Source organism: Armigeres subalbatus, chromosome 1 (genome assembly GCF_024139115.2).
Source record: "Armigeres subalbatus isolate Guangzhou_Male chromosome 1, GZ_Asu_2, whole genome shotgun sequence".
Classification (NCBI taxonomy): Eukaryota; Metazoa; Arthropoda; class Insecta; order Diptera; family Culicidae; genus Armigeres; species Armigeres subalbatus.
Window position 1 is genome coordinate 269,382,704 of NC_085139.1, and position 15,860 is coordinate 269,398,563.

The following is a 15,860-nucleotide window of genomic DNA, read 5'->3' on the forward strand; positions in this document are numbered from 1 at the left end:
TTTGCAGTCATACCGGACAACAAAGAGGAGGGACTTATGAGCCATCTTTATTGGTTATAAGAAAACTGCTCTCCCCCGCGCGCGCGTGGCAGCATTCACGCTCCCCCAGTTCGAGACAGCAAAATGATGATTTGTCAAATGAGTGGAATGATGCGTTTTAGCACTAAAAATTCAAGCGTAATGCATTCATTTAAAATCGCAGACGATTTCGTTCGCACAGGAGGGCTCGTTGATTGAGATTTATGAGTGATGATGCGGATGAAATTTTTCGTTCGTGGTGGCGGTCGTGGCAACAGCAGTACATCATTACATCCGTGTTCTCAACAGCATCTTTGAATTTGGCAGTCAACTCCGTGCTGTTGATGAGCAACATAAGTGGAAATGAATCGGTTCTTTTCAGGACCACCATTATGTTTGGGAGGAAGGTTAAGATGAAATAATTTTGACGTAAACTACGGCTAAGGGGAAGCCTCGGATACAGGGTGCAAAATGAAAATTTCCAAATTGGGGACCATCACGGAATCATGTAAGATTTCAAACGGTAATAGCGTCTTTATCTTTCGATAGATTTTTAATCACTTACTCTGCAGAAGTCGAATGATGGATTGAATCTTATGAATTTTTGCGTTACTGCTGCCGATTTATTGCAACAATCTCATGAATTTACTCTCAGTCAAACCAAATTCCTCCAATGAAAAATTTAATGCCCTGAAAAGGACAGATTTCAGATCATGCGGATTCCTAATCACCAACACAACAGCATCCATTCGATAGTCAGAATATCACAAGAGTATTTCACTCAAATGCAGATGCTGGCTCTATGGTTTTACCGCTACACTGCAACAGATTACCATCGTTGGATTCTCTGTCGCAACGATCCTGTTACGAGCGCTACCTACGCCATCGGTGGGAACGAAGAGCGTGCGTCAGAAGGAGAAGCTGCAAAAATGTATTCGCATGGATGGAAATTAAACCTAAAACAAGTAGCAGTCTATCTACTAAAATAACAATCTTGAGGGGAAATTTCACTGGTATTCATGCGAATAAATTTGTGTAGCGTTCCTAACGCACGGTCGTGATTCCGCCACCGACGGAAACTATCAGCCATCACCAAGCGATTAATATGAACTTTGATCAAAATTCGTCTCGCCTCAAATTATGCCTTAAGAGCTGCTTTCACTGATGACACTTCAGACGCAACCGTTGCAGAAATAAACACCACCATAGCCGCCATCGTAGACACGCAAGAAAATTCCATCTGAGTGCTGTTGATGCTGACGACGACGACCGCGCGACCCACACCATCGCCGGGAAAAAATTTCCGGTAGGAGCTCCGCCGATGCCGAAGGTGGTACCATGGTCTGGTCTCCGCGACATCTCGAACGAAAAGGCGCGCGCGCGCGGAAGAGCTGCTTTCTTGTAATCAATAAAGTTGAACCTGTAGCCACGCCCCTTTGGTGAGTGTTTGACGGTTACACAATATTTGCAGTCATACCGGACAACAAAGAGGAGGGACTAATGAGCCATCTTTATTGGTTATAAGAAAACTGCTCTCTCCCGCGCGCGTGGCAGTATTCACGCTCCCTCAGTTCGAGACAGCAGCACGTACGAACGTGCTTTCTGCTCGCGCATTTTTGACGTAAACTACGTCTAAGGGGAAGTTTCGGATACAGGGCGCAAAATGAAAATTTCCTAATTGGGGACCGTCACGAAATCATGTAAGATTTCAAACGGTAATAGCGACTTTGTCTTTCGACGGATTTTCGAGATTTTCTTAATAATAGATTCGGAAACTTTCCACCAATGTGCTAATTGTTTTAAAACTATTCATTATCAACGGCAAACTATAGAAAATTTAAGTTCTTTCACGTTTGGTTTGGTGAAAAATTTCAGAACCAACTAATTCCGTACATGCATCCCCAACACGGACATCAGATTGCTGTAACGTACGGACCTTTTGGCTCACCGCTTCATTTTCTCTGTACATAAAAAGAGTCGTGTTTTGCGCGCGCGCTTCATTTTCGTTCGAGATTCCACGGCGAGCGGACTGCTCCGCTGGAGCGTGGGCCGTCTGGTAACAACGGCTCGGTGGCATTGGCAGTTGGTGGTGTATTTGGCAGCAGCAGCGCGTCATTTACGGTTGAGATTCCACGGAGCGTGTACCATTCGGCGTCCGTAACAACGACGGTGGTCGTGGTACAATTAAAATAATTCGGTCCTTTGTTAGGACCACCGTTATACACAGTAGAGAATTTGGTTTACCGAAAATGTCCATCAAAGTGAAATTTCATACACCAATGGCGACCAAAAAAGGAAACTCGTCGTCAGTAAGAACATCACTCGAGAACATCACTCGTTGCTCACATGCTGTTAGTAATTGCAAAGGTGCACAATTTCAAAATCGGTCCTTTATCAGGACCATTTACTATACAAAGAGAAGGATTTGATTTGCCGTGTTCGAATTTGATGTTTGAATTTGCGGTACAGACGATAGCGCGGCAAATATTTTTGACATAAAGGATTTTTCAAAAGAGCAACAGCTAGTGACCGGAAAATTCTTGGAGTCCAGTAAAAGTTTTTAGCATGATTTGAGTACTTCATGTACCAACTATTAGTCGTACGCATTGATGAAAAACAAATCGGTTCTTTTCAGGACAATCATTTTATATAAGAGAAGATTGAGCGGAGACGAATAGTCTTCAAATCGCAAATCATAATCGCTTGGCGATGGAAGTAAGTTTCCATTGGTAGCAGAATCAGAATCTCTGGCAAGGTTCGATAGTTTGATTATTGATTATGGTTGCGCATTTATAAATATAAACTCCCTTATATTTGAACTAACATTTTGCTATAGAGAGAATTGATTCGCCATTAATTTTATTTAAAATGCTAAGCATTAATGCTTGGTTACTGGACAATTCAATCGCAAAGATAGCATCGATAGCGTCGTAATCGTGTAATTGACTCTTGCAAATGTCTCTCTGAGAATTCATCTTTAAAAGATACGGTCCTTTGCAGTTAACCCCAACAATGGAAGAAAATAACTCGGAAATACATCAAAACCTCTCTCTCGGAATTATTGTGGCCCTGAAAAGGGCCGTTTGGTTTTTGTTGTTGTTTATTTGCGCAGTGGTTCCAAAGTAAAAGTTACTTGGAGGCTTTTGCCCTGTGAGGAAACCGACCTTTGAAGGTAAATGAACTGTGGGTTCGATTTATTTCCTTGCCGCTTCCACTTCTGCCTCCGCTTCTGCCTTTGCTTTTGCCTCCGCTTCTGCTTGCTCTTCTCTTCTAGTGGCTCTCGGAATTGAACACATTTCTGCTTGAGAGATTTCCCCGATTGTTTGGAGTGATCCAAACGGGTTTCTCCTTCTGCTGCGTCCAGGGCCTTGCATTTCGCAACTTCTTTGGCTTTCGCCTGCTTTTTTCTTTGCTGTCGTCGATCTGCCATTTCTCGCATCTGCTCGATTCGCAATTTTGAAAAAATCAACACGTAAGAGAAAAGCACTTTGTTAGTATTCAATAACATTAAATCAGCAGCCCCGCCCCATTCGTGAATGAGGAATTGTTTACATTTACCAAAGGGGCGGGATTTCGACCGATAGAAAAGTTATGTCTCTTGAAACCGTTCGCTTTCACAAGTCTTCCCTAACACAAACATCAAAAATTAGTAACGAAGTGTTGATAGAGTGAAAATTTCTCTTAAAAACCCCAAATAGTGCGATTTGTGCTTTTGTGTTTTACAAGAGTCTCCGTCTGCTGGATAGTGAATAACTTTTGAGAAATAAGTGAAGTTAGTGAAGAAAGTGACGTGAAGAGTGAAATCATGTCCCAACACATGAACATAAAGTATGTGCGTAGTTTCCGCAAACGTACGCAGGAACAAGGAGGAGACGATCCTCCGAAGCAAGCGAAAACGGCAGCCGAACGATCGCGGGATTATCGGGTGAGAAAGAAGGTGGCCAAAGGAGAAGCGTCGTCCACTGCTGGGTGGGACGCTGGAGAAGGGCCTTCTACTCGAGGTAGGAAATCTTAAAATAAATAATAATATAAAATGGAAGTTTCAATATTTATTAAATTTCCAAACAAAAAAGCATAGTGCTGCAATGGGAGGGAGAGATAGTTCAAGTGTAACGGTTACGAAGTGGAGGAAAGGGGTCTAAAATTGCCCAATTCGATATTACGTAATTTGTGATCAGCCCCTAAAGTTTTCACAGCATTTAAGCTGAAAATATCACCAACATTTTAACTGTTTTTAATTAATTTTTAAATCATCTCGATAATTATCTTTCTAATTTTCCCTTATTTCCATGTTTTGAACACTGCAAAATTATACCAGATCCTTTACTGTCAAAATAATGCATTTTTGGGCTTCGTGACCATGCGGTTAGCGACGTCAATCATCTAGACGCATGTGCTGTGGAGTGTGGGTAAGGAGAAAACTTTTCGTAAAGCGAAAAGTTCTCCACTGGACTACTGGATGTTGTGTAAAAATGTCCTGTCCGTTGTCTCATGCTAGACGTTAAGTGTTGTGAGTGTGTGTTAAGTTTGTTAAGTCTGTGCGACCTCTAGTCGAATACGGTGAATCTGATTCTGTCCGTCTTTATTCCTTCCCTTGACAAATAATCAATATTTCACAATACATCTAATATATTAAATTTATAAGAGTAAAAATTTTATCACATTTTCAACATTATTGATAACTACATTCCAATTTTGGAACAAAATATATCAGAAACCTCAACAATCTGAAAAATGAATACTGTGCGAATGTTGTAATGCAATTTCTGATAAATTTCAAGTTTTCCGCTTTAGCTGTGTTTTGTCACATTTTCTGTAGTATTGAACATTTAACTTTATTTTAAGTTGAAAATATCACAGAAACTTCAACTGGATGAATAATGCATCCTGTTCAAATAAATTTATTTCAACTGCTTATAAATTATTATATATACGTTTTGTTCATACTAATTTGAAAAATTTAAATTTTCACTTCTAAAACCATATCCTCTCTTACTCGATGGTCTCTTCATTACCGAGTAACGGAGAGTTTTTTCTGTATTATTAGTTTGTCCTAATTTTAAAAAAATATATAATTTAAGAAAATCCAAATTCATAATCGGAGTCCCTCAAGCTATCCAAGAAGCTATTTGTTTCTACTTTCATTATTATATTCAAGTATGATTCCGATATGAGGTTTTCTAAAATGAAATAATCAAATCATGTTTTTTTATTGAACATGATGTTCCTGTCAAATTTGTCTTTCTGTCGTATATTGTGTCTATAGTGTATCCCCCGGTGCGCTCCCGTGATGCTGAAACGGTCATCAGTATTCAAAATGGATCGGCCATCGTTGATGACCCTATGATCGGTGATAATTCACCGGCTCAAATATTGTTTGACGATAATCTCGATCAGAATGGTATAGTATCACCGTGTCCCGCTCGATCTTCGATCGCCGATAGCAGCATGCGTGACGAACAGGATGGTTTCTCGTATCCTGAGCATTCGGGCCAGGGTAAGACCTATATATGATCTTCGAAAAATTGAAAATTCTCTTTAATCTCATCTGATTTTTATAGAACCGTTTGAGCCAAACCTGGAAAGTGCGACGAGGGAATTCGAAAAGAGATTCGTCAACAATCGTTTCGGTTTTCCGTGTGGCGTGTGCGACAGATTGTGGTTTTCCAATGACCTCAAATTGCTTACTGCTGCAGCATTTGAGATATTGCCCGGAATCGATTTGGAAACCACAGGCTTGTTTGCGTGCGTCACATGTAGAACGAGTCTGAAACATGGAAAGGTGCCGTTATTAGCCACTTCTAACGGTTTTAAGTTCCCGGAGTATCCGTCAAATCCACATCTCCCACCACTGGATCCAATAAGCGAACGTTTCATCGCCCCACGGTTGCCATTTATGCAAATTAGACGACTACGATTTGCAGCAGGCAGTTACGGCATCATTGGTCAGGTGATAAACGTTCCTGTGGATGTGGATAAAATGGTGAAAGAACTTCCGCGCCAACTCGACGATGACAGAGCCATTAATGTGTCAATCAAGAAACACTTGATCCACAAAACTAGTTACCTGTCTGGATGGGTAAAGAAGGCAACAATCAAAGCTTGGCTGCAGTATCTGGTCACCACACCCCTGTATCGCCGAAATGGCATAACATTAAGCGAGGATAATCTGCAGGCCATCGATACCCAACTTCGAGTGGATGATGCCATTGAAACCATGGAGAGCGACAACGATGTCGAAATGCTGATTGTACAACAGCAGACCCTACTATGGAACGAGGATAAGTGTCTGGAGATTGCCCCGGCGCAGAACAGAGTACCACTATCCATCATTTATGATGAGCACGCTGAGGAGCTATCGTTTCCAGACATATATCTAGGACAGCCGAGAACGTTCAATCCGGAAGTACGGGTAACGCCTTTCATGATGGCTACCAGTGAGTTGCGCCGACGTGATAGACGAGCTGTTAAACCGAAACATTTGCTTTACGTGGCAATGAAAATTCTTCGACTGCGCGTTTCCGAAGGACTTCAAAACACGTTTCGGTGTATGGGGACAGCGAATATAACACGAGAAATGCTGAAGGACAAAGAATTCCTTGAACAGTGCATCGATCGGAATTTGTCTTTCTTGAAGTCCATCCCAAATTCGGTGCAATACTGGCAGCAACGTAAACGCGATTTATTCGCAATGATTCGGCAGCTGGGAAAACCGACGATGTTCCTTACTTTAAGTGCCAGTGAGACAAAATGGCCTCTCCTGCTGGAAACACTGCAGAAATTGTCAGGTGGAAACATAAGTGGCAATATTATGCAGCAACTGTCGGCACTACAACGGGCAACACTGGTGAATGAGGATCCGGTGACATGTTGTATATACTTCAACAAGCTAGTTGACGTAATAATGCAGTTACTGCAGTCGTCGAGAAAAAGCCCGTTCGGGAACTTTCGTGTATTGGAATTCTTCAAACGAATTGAGTTTCAACATCGCGGAAGTCCCCATGCACACATACTGCTATGGCTGAATAAAGATCCTGGTGAGGTGGTTTCAGAGCACATGCCTGCTACTGTTTATTTGATTGACAGCATTTGTTCCGTGAAAGCTGTAGATCTCCCAGACAGCTACGGAAACCAGGTGCACAAACACACCTTTACTTGCTACAAGCGAGGTGAGAAAAGCTGCCGATTCAACATCCCATACTGGCCGATGGATGAAACGCGAATTTTGCTGCCACTCACGGTTGATGATGGACGCCGTGCACAACTCAAAAAGAGGTCCGTAGAGATGCACAATGTACTGGAGACCAAAGCATTCGACACTCTCGACGAATTTCTCGCCGATTGCAAGTGTTCGTTTGAGATTTACCTTGATGTTATCCGTGCATCTATAACACGACCAACGGTATTGATCAAACGGTTGATGACGGAATTATGGACCAATCCTTTCAACCCGTGGATCGCCAATGTCTTGCAGTCAAACATGGATCTCCAGTTCATCCTTGAAGAGTTTTCTTGTGCAGCGTACGTCGTCGAGTACGTAAACAAGGCGAATCGTGGCATAAGCAGTTCGCACCGTGATCTTGTGCAGCTTTCTGAGCAGTTCCCGGATCAAGACCACCTGTCCTTATTGAAGAAAGTCGGCATCAAGATGCTAAACTCCGTTGAAATGTCTGCACAAGAAGCTGCCTGGTACCTTCTTCGTCAATCTATGTCGGAGGCCAGTAGAAAGGTGGAGTTCATTCCTACCATGTGGCCGCACGAAAGGACCAAGACAAGAAAGCGTACAAAGCAGATGGACGAAGAAGGCATTTCAGATGATTCCGTCGACATATGGACATCCAACATCATCCAAAAGTACGAGGCACGTGAAGGTCTAGAGGATGTCTGCTTGGCTGATTTTGTAGCGCACTACACGAAAGTGAAGAGTTCCACCAACGGATATAATCGTCGATCCACTGCACGTGTGTTGCGTTGGCGAGCGTATCCGATGTCTGACCTCGATGACTACAAGCGGGAGATGGTTTTGCTGTTTCTGCCGTTCCGCAATGAAATGTGCGATTTGCTTGATTGTAACAAATTCCTGCAGTTGTACGACAATCAAGAAAGCGCTCTGCTTCTGAAACGTAAGGAATACGACTGCGAATTTAATCTCGAACATACTGTTGAGGAGTACCTGCGTATGTGTGGTGCCGACGCAGGTCAAGAGCAGGAGACTGTCACAGACAAACTCAATGATTGTGTGCGAACAATCCATATGGATCCAAACGACGACGATATCCAGAACCTGCCAACGAACACGTTAAACGCAGTCGTTAAACAGCGGTCTAATGTTATCGATAAAGAAGCATACTGCCAAATGGTACGAGCCACGAATCCTGAGCAGCGGGCATTGATTATCCATGTCATCCACTCGATCCACAGCTTCGATGACATTAGAAAACCGCTACAAATATTCTTCACTGGCCCGGCTGGTAGCGGAAAAACCTTCACGTTGCGTATCCTGATGGAAACATACAACCGTTTTAGTCAAGCACACAACGCCCAGAACAACGCATACGTTGCATGTGCTTCTACAGGAAAGGCAGCAGTGGCTATTGGTGGAACAACAGTTCACTCTGCCTTCCGGTTGACCATGTCCCGCAGGAACAACGCAAAATTAAGTTTCGAAACCCTCCAGCTTTATCGGAACGCATTTGCGCACGTTCGGGCTATCATAGTCGACGAAGTGAGCATGATTGGCGCCAATATACTGGACGCAATTCACGCGCGGCTACAAGACATCCGAAGCGAGTATGATTATGCTTTTGGAGGAATGGACATCATTTTCGTTGGAGACTTTCGCCAGCTTCCTCCAGTAAATGCAAGATTTGTGTTCAAGCCACCTGCAAATTCTATGCATGGAGCTGTTCTTTGGCAGTCACTACAGTTTCATCCCCTTGTCAGGGTCATGAGGCAGAGCGATGAGGAATTCTCAGCTGTCCTGACGAGTATTGAAAATGGTGAACGCTTGTCAGATGAACAAACTAAGCTCATCGAAAGCCGATTTCGTACAGTCCAATGGTGCAAGGAAAATGTACCCAACGCCATACGCCTCTTTCATCGTAACCTCGACGTGGAACAGTACAACAGCGACGTACTGAGAGAAACGGACGGGCTGGATTGTCTGGCCGAAGATCTTTTCAATGGGTACAGGACTAACGAGCAGCTTGCAAGCGCCAGGAACAAGATACACAAAATGAGTGTTGTGGAAGCCGGCGGGTTGCCTTACATGTTGCGTCTCACCATTGGAATGCCTTACATGATCACAACAAACGTCGAAGTAGAAGACGGGATTGTCAACGGTGCAATCGGCGAGCTGATGTATATAGAACAAAGCGATGATGATCCTGAACAGCAAGTTGCACGACTGTGGTTAAAATTTGAGAACGATTCTATTGGACGGATTTTGAGAGTGAAATCCAGGCCTCTCGTACATTCAAAACCAGGTGTCTTGCAGCAGGATTGGACACCAATAGGCAAACGGTCGGTGAACGTATCCCTCAGGAGTGTCAAATGTAAAGGGTTCAGTTCCCGGTGGTCAGTGCCTGTGCTTTAACGGTACACAAATCCCAGGGTGGAACATTCCCGCAAATTGTGTACCATTACGAGAAAGGACAGGAGCAACAGCTGGTGTATGTTGGCCTCTCCAGAGTGTCCTCCCTTGATGGTCTGTTTCTGACCAACGCCAAGAACGACTTCAAGTTTCATCATGCCAAGGGTAGCGACACACCGAAGATACGGGAACTTCGAACGGAAATGACACGCCTGTCAAATCACCGTTTGTGCACCATCAGTGATGAGTTACTGCAGTTCGTGGAAACCAAGGGCCCTGGCATTGTTTTGGTATCCGCAAATGTTCAGAGTCTGGGTGCTCATGCTCTGGACATTAGTACAGACCATGTACTGATGACTGGAGATATTTTAGCACTGAGTGAAACCTGGCAGGATGATGGCACCATAACTGAAATATCAGGATATAACTGCGTTTCCCAGTCCAAGCGATCCAGCACGAGAGCAGCGGGTGTTGCCATATACCAAAACAGGTCAGCGTTTAATGTAGCCAGCCCTCATACGATTCAAAAGGCCAGTCGAAGAAACGACACAACGCTCATTATGGCAGATGAATATGGCGATGTTTGTTCTGCTGAGGTCGATATTATGGGCATCCGTACACTACTGGTTGCGTTGTACATATCTCCCAGCACAACCACCAAACAGAAGAAACTCTTCGCGGCGCGGAATCTCTGTATGTACGTGAATTCGAGCATGCCCATAATCGTGACTGGTGATTTCAACATCGATGTCTCGAAGGAAGAAAACACCGAGTTTATTGACTTCATGAGACAATACCTTCGCATGGAATTAGCTACGGATCCTACTCAAGCAACCACACTCGGAGGAACATGTCTCGATCTGACATTTGTTCGAAATCTACGAGCAGAATGTAGAAGATACTGTTCCAACTTCTCGTATCACCGGCCCATATTATCAGTACTTAAAATGTCTGATGGTGAGGTTCCATCCAATCCCTGAGACGCCCGCTTGCGAATATCCTTCTGTGCCTGGAAGACGTCTCGCAAATCAACTTTTTCCTGCTGTCGGGGTATCTTTGCCGGTTGAGGGTCTCGGCGTTCCTCCGGTGGAGCTCTACCTTGTTCGAGCCACAAACGCGACGCTGTTAACCTGGCATTGCATTCCAGCGATCTTCTTTCAAGGTCACCTGGAACATATTCTGCTTCTGCTGCAATACTGTCAGTACTTACAGTATCTATGGTAAGGTATTTTGTAGAAACGAATAAATCATTTTCATTAACAATGATTTCTGTACTAATTTTAGCACATTGGACATCCACGTATTGTGTACATCCGTCCACTCACGGATATCTTTCCGTGCCCGCAACATAACTTTTTCCTGCTGTCGGGGTATCTTTGCCGGTTGAGGGTTTTGGCCTTCCTCCGGTGGAGCTCTACCTTGTTCGAGCCAAAACTCGACGCTGTTAACCTGATGTTGCACTTCCACGATTCCTGTTCACCTGAGAAGTGTATTTCAACTGCTGTAGTGCGAGACGCCCGCTTGCGAATATCCTTCTGTGCCTGGAAGACGTCTCGCAAATCAACTTTTTCCTGCTGTCGGGGTATCTTTGCCGGTTGAGGGTCTCGGCCTTCCTCCGGTGGAGCTCTACCTTGTTCGAGCCAAAACGCGACGCTGTTAACCTGATGTTGCACTTCCACGATTCCTGTTCACCTGAGAGGTGTATTTCAACTGCTGTAGTGCGAGACGCCCGCTTGCGAATATCCTTCTGTGCCTGGAAGAAGTCTCGCAAATCAACTTTTTCCTGCTGTCGGGGTATCTTTGCTGGATGAGGGTCTCGGCGTTCCTCCGGTGGAGCTCTACCTTGTTCGAGCCACAAACGCGGCGCTGTTAACCTGGCGTTGCATTCCAGCGATCTTCTTTCGAGGTTACCTGGAGGATATTCTGCATCTGCTGCAATACTGTCAGTACTTATAGTATCTATGGTAAGGTATTTTGTAGAAACGAATAAATCATTTTCATTAACAATGATTTCTGTACTAATTTTAGCACATTGGACATCCACGTATTGTGTACATCCGTCCACTCACGGATATCTTTCTGTGCCCGCAACATAGCTTTTTCCTGCTGTCGGGGTATCTTTGCCGGTTGAGGGTTTTGGCCTTCCTCCGGTGGAGCTCTACCTTGTTCGAGCCACAAACGCGACGCTGTTAACCTGGCGTTGCATTTTCACGATTCCTGTTCACCTGAGAGGTATCTCCGTGCCCGCAACATAACTTTTTCCTGCTGTCGGAGTATTTTTGCCGGTTGAGGGTTTTGGTCTTCGTCCGGTGGAGCTCTACTTTGTTCGAGCCACAAACGCGGCGCTGTTAACCTGGCGTTGCATTCCAGCGATCTTCTTTCGAGGTCACCTGGAGGATATTCTGCATCTGCTGCAATACTGTCAGTACTTATAGTATCTATGGTAAGGTATTTTGTAGAAACGAATAAATCATTTTCATTAACAATGATTTCTGTACTAATTTTAGCACATTGGACATCCACGTATTGTGTACATCCGTCCACTCACGGATATCTTTCTGTGCCCGCAACATAACTGTTTCCTGCTGTCGGGGTATCTTTGCCGGTTGAGGGTTTTGGCCTTCCTCCGGTGGAGCTCTACCTTGTTCGAGCCAAAACGCGACGCTGTTAACCTGATGTTGCACTTCCACGACTCCTGTTCACCTGAGAGGTGTATTTCAACTGCTGTAGTGCGAGACGCCCGCTTGCGAATATCCTTCTGTGCCTGGAAGACGTCTCGCAAATCAACTCTTTCCTGCTGTCGGGGTATCTTTGCCGGTTGAGGGTCTCGGCCTTCCTCCGGTGGAGCTCTACCTTGGTCGAGCCACAAACACGACGCTGTTAACCTGGCATTGCATTCCAGCGATCTTCTTTCAAGGTCACCTGGAGGATATTCTGCATCTGCTGCAATACTGTCAGTACTTATAGTATCTATGGTAAGGTATTTTGTAGAAACGAATAAATCATTTTCATTAACAATGATTTCTGTACTAATTTCAGCACATTGGACATCCAGGTACTGTGTATATCCGTCCATCCACGGATAAATTTCTTTGACCGCAACATAACTTTTTCCTGCTATCGGGGTATCTTTGCGTTGAGGGTCTCGGCCTTCCTCCGGTGGAGCTCTACCTTGTTCGAGCCAAAACGCGACGCTGTTAACCTGGCGTTGCACTTCCACGATTCCTGTTCACCTGAAAAGGTGTACTTCAACTGATGTAATGCGTCCCATCCCTGAGACGCCCGCTCACGAATATCTTTCCATGCCTGAGACACGCTTCTCAAAACAACTCTTTCCTTCTGTCGGAGTATCTTTGCCGTTTGATGCTTTCTCGAGCTACAAGCGCGACACTGTAAACATGGGTTGCATTTCAGCGATCGTCTCTCAAGATCACCTGGAGGATATTCTGCATCTGCAGCTATACTGTCAGAGCTTATAGGTGAGGTGTCTTGTAGAAACGAATAAATTATTTTCATTAACAATGATTTCTGTACATTAACTATTTTCAGCACATTGGACATTCACGTACTGTGAATTATTACGTTCCATTCCTGTGAGGCCCACTCGCGGATATCTTCAGGTATCCGAAAGATATTTCCCAACACAATTAATTCATGTTGTCGTGGTGTCTTTGCCGGTTGAGAGTCCTGGCCAACCTCTGGTTGGGCTTTACTTTGTTTTAGCAACAAGATGTGTTCTATTCTCGCGATTCTTACTCACGGTTACCTAGATTCTATTCTACATCAGCTGTGAAACAGTCAGAACATATAGTCTTTTATGGTGAGTTTTCCCATAGAAACGAATACATTTATTTCCATTAATTATGTTCTCTTATATTCACTTATTCTAGCACAATTCAAGTACGGTAACGCACACCGAAGGATGTCTTTTCTTACCTGGACATTCAGCAGTTCAATTATTCTCTTGCCGTTGGTATATGTTTACTGGTCAGTAGCACACCGTCAGATCAGTACTCAACATCATTTTCGACGAACCAGCTTGACAGACGACCCTTTGTAGGACCACCATCCTAAAAGACATCATCTAGGCGATTACCGGCACGCGATGAACATCACTTCAAATGGCTTCATGCCAACAGAAACAAACGGCCCTTTTTCAGGGCCACCAAATATTTTGCTAGGAGGAAGAATGTGTTCCGAGATGTACTTGATTTTCTGATATCCAATTTTATATTGTTTAAGTGGAGTTCGCAAAATGATTTCGCACAGATTTTATGATCCGCACTCGTCTATTCAACTCAGAATCTTCCGAGAAAATGTCACTTTTCAACGATACCAGTCAAACCGTTGAAGACCCCACCATAGCGCAGTAATTGTCAGCCATTTTGGTTTTGTTGCTGTTAGTGTTTGGAAAGGCGCTTTATGGAAAATAATTCGGTTCTTTCCAGAACCACAATTTTATAGAAGAGAAAGTTGAACCAAGACAATTTTTCTGCGAAGTGCAAATCGCCTGGTAACAGCAGAAAGTTTTCATCGGTAGCCGAATCACGTGCGCGCGTCAGTGGCTGCATAGAATTATTCGCATACAGAAATGTACTTTACCGCGCTACTGTAATGACCGCCACAGATGTCATCGTAGTGTAACAAGCAATCGATAGTCCAAATGTTGTGAACGAAATAGCTCACGCACGCTAAAAAGCAGCTTTCCTATAGTCAATAACGTAAACCCTCTGGCCCCGCCCTTTGGTGAGTGTTATGGTTGCACATAATATTTGCACCCATACCGATTAAGAAGGAGACGCATTCTCTTTTGATTACAAGAAAACTGTGACGGTAGATTCTGTAGCGTTTAACAAACTAGTATTTGCATGACGCTAAATTTATCATTGCACCAAAAGGTTATTCGTAGTTTACGTCGGGCGGTCGTGTCTTGTACACAACCCTTCTGATTTTTTAAATAAAAATTCAATCGCTACATTTTTTTAATTTCAGTTTTTTGCTTATATATACATGGAATGGTATGCGTCTTCATCACAATGTCAATCAGTTAAATAAAGTTGTCGAGCTTGTAACTGACCAAACAAAATAAGGTACATACTTCAGAAATGCATGATTGGTCTACATTTTTTTGGCTGTATGCGTAAAAACGTTTGAATTTTCATTTAAAAAATAAAAAAGCATAGTCGTGGTGGCCCAAAAGAATAAAAAAAATCGAACATTTTGATGATTTAAACATCTTAAAGCTTAATATTTTCCTTGAAGGTTCCAATTTATTGTTGTCGCATTGGGAGTCGCCGTTTTTAAGGCCACCTTATTCTGGAAATGACCACCCTAAGAGCGAAACAAAAAAATATGGGTCCAATTATTTTCGGTAGCAATTTTTTTTGCATTTTGCATTTTGAGCATTTTGAGCACAATAGCAAAATTTTGAGCAAAATAGTGGAACTTTTTTTTTCGACTCTATTCTTTTTTCATGGAATCGCTATATAGCTAGAAACAAACTAGAAAATGAGTTTGGATATACATAAGTTTTGTTTTATTCGTATATTTATTTGGCAGGCACTCTGTGTTCTTAACCGCTACTGTGCCGTGATCTACTGTGGTACTCTGCTGTACAGAGTCCACACAGAATCTATTTTTAGATGTCCATAAATCGTTATTGTTGTCGTTGCCAGTCCATATCATCGTGAGTCCATTGTATTCATTTGTCCATGTGGTGAATCCAGTGATCGTTGCTTTGTTCGGTTGCCATTAATCGAAGAACGTTGGAGGAATGCCTCCGAGAAGAACAGATTTGTCAGTCGTCATCAGGCAGCCGTATCGGTGAGGCGCGTTCCCCAAAACGCCACCGCACGGACTGCGCTTCTGGCGACTGACAAGGGTTTAGTGGAGGGGCTGGGAATCGAACCCCATGACCTGAGACGAGACCTGCAAAGAGGAAATAATGTAACTTCAGCTGCTGCCAGTCAACTGCTGTCACGAACTGTCAGGTGCAACCAGCAGCTTTTTGAGTGAAAATATTGGTATCCCAAATAAAATATTCTACATCATTTTTGTTTTACCCAGACTTTTTTACTTTAACGAGTATTCCAAACCTTCCGTTTAGCTTGTTAATAATCAGTAATAAACCTGTGTTTTGTTCCCGGTATAAAAATCCTTATGAAAATGAATTAACTATTTCGTGAATTGGACACACTTTTATTGTGCTCAGAAGGGTCCACCTGGTGCTTAGGTGAAACAGTCAAGTAAA

General features: G+C 43.5%; 1 protein-coding gene across 1 annotated transcript; it reads left to right on the forward strand.

Moving 5' to 3' along the window:
- The first annotated feature begins 3,823 nt into the window (after positions 1–3,823).
- LOC134207308 (uncharacterized) lies at positions 3,824–13,089 on the forward strand. The gene is made up of 8 exons (XM_062683030.1): positions 3,824–4,019; positions 5,285–5,515; positions 5,580–9,550; positions 9,631–10,479; positions 10,895–11,099; positions 11,211–11,265; positions 12,650–12,672; positions 12,752–13,089. The coding sequence occupies exons 1-8, from the start codon at positions 3,824–3,826 to the stop codon at positions 13,087–13,089; spliced, it is 5,868 nt and encodes a 1,955-aa protein (XP_062539014.1).
- The last annotated feature ends 2,771 nt before the right edge of the window (positions 13,090–15,860 follow it).

What these genes read in the sequence shown, in the direction of transcription:
- LOC134207308 (XM_062683030.1), top strand. Translation starts at nt 3,824, where the DNA reads ATGTCCCAACACATGAACATAAAGTATGTGCGTAGTTTCCGCAAACGT. An exon ending in TAGGCAAACGGTCGGTGAAC is followed by an intron (nt 9,551 to 9,630) that starts GTATCCCTCAGG and finishes CACAAATCCCAG; the next exon opens with GGTGGAACATTCCCGCAAAT. An exon ending in TCGAGCCAAAACGCGACGCT is followed by an intron (nt 11,266 to 12,649) that starts GTTAACCTGATG and finishes TACTAATTTCAG; the next exon opens with CACATTGGACATCCAGGTAC.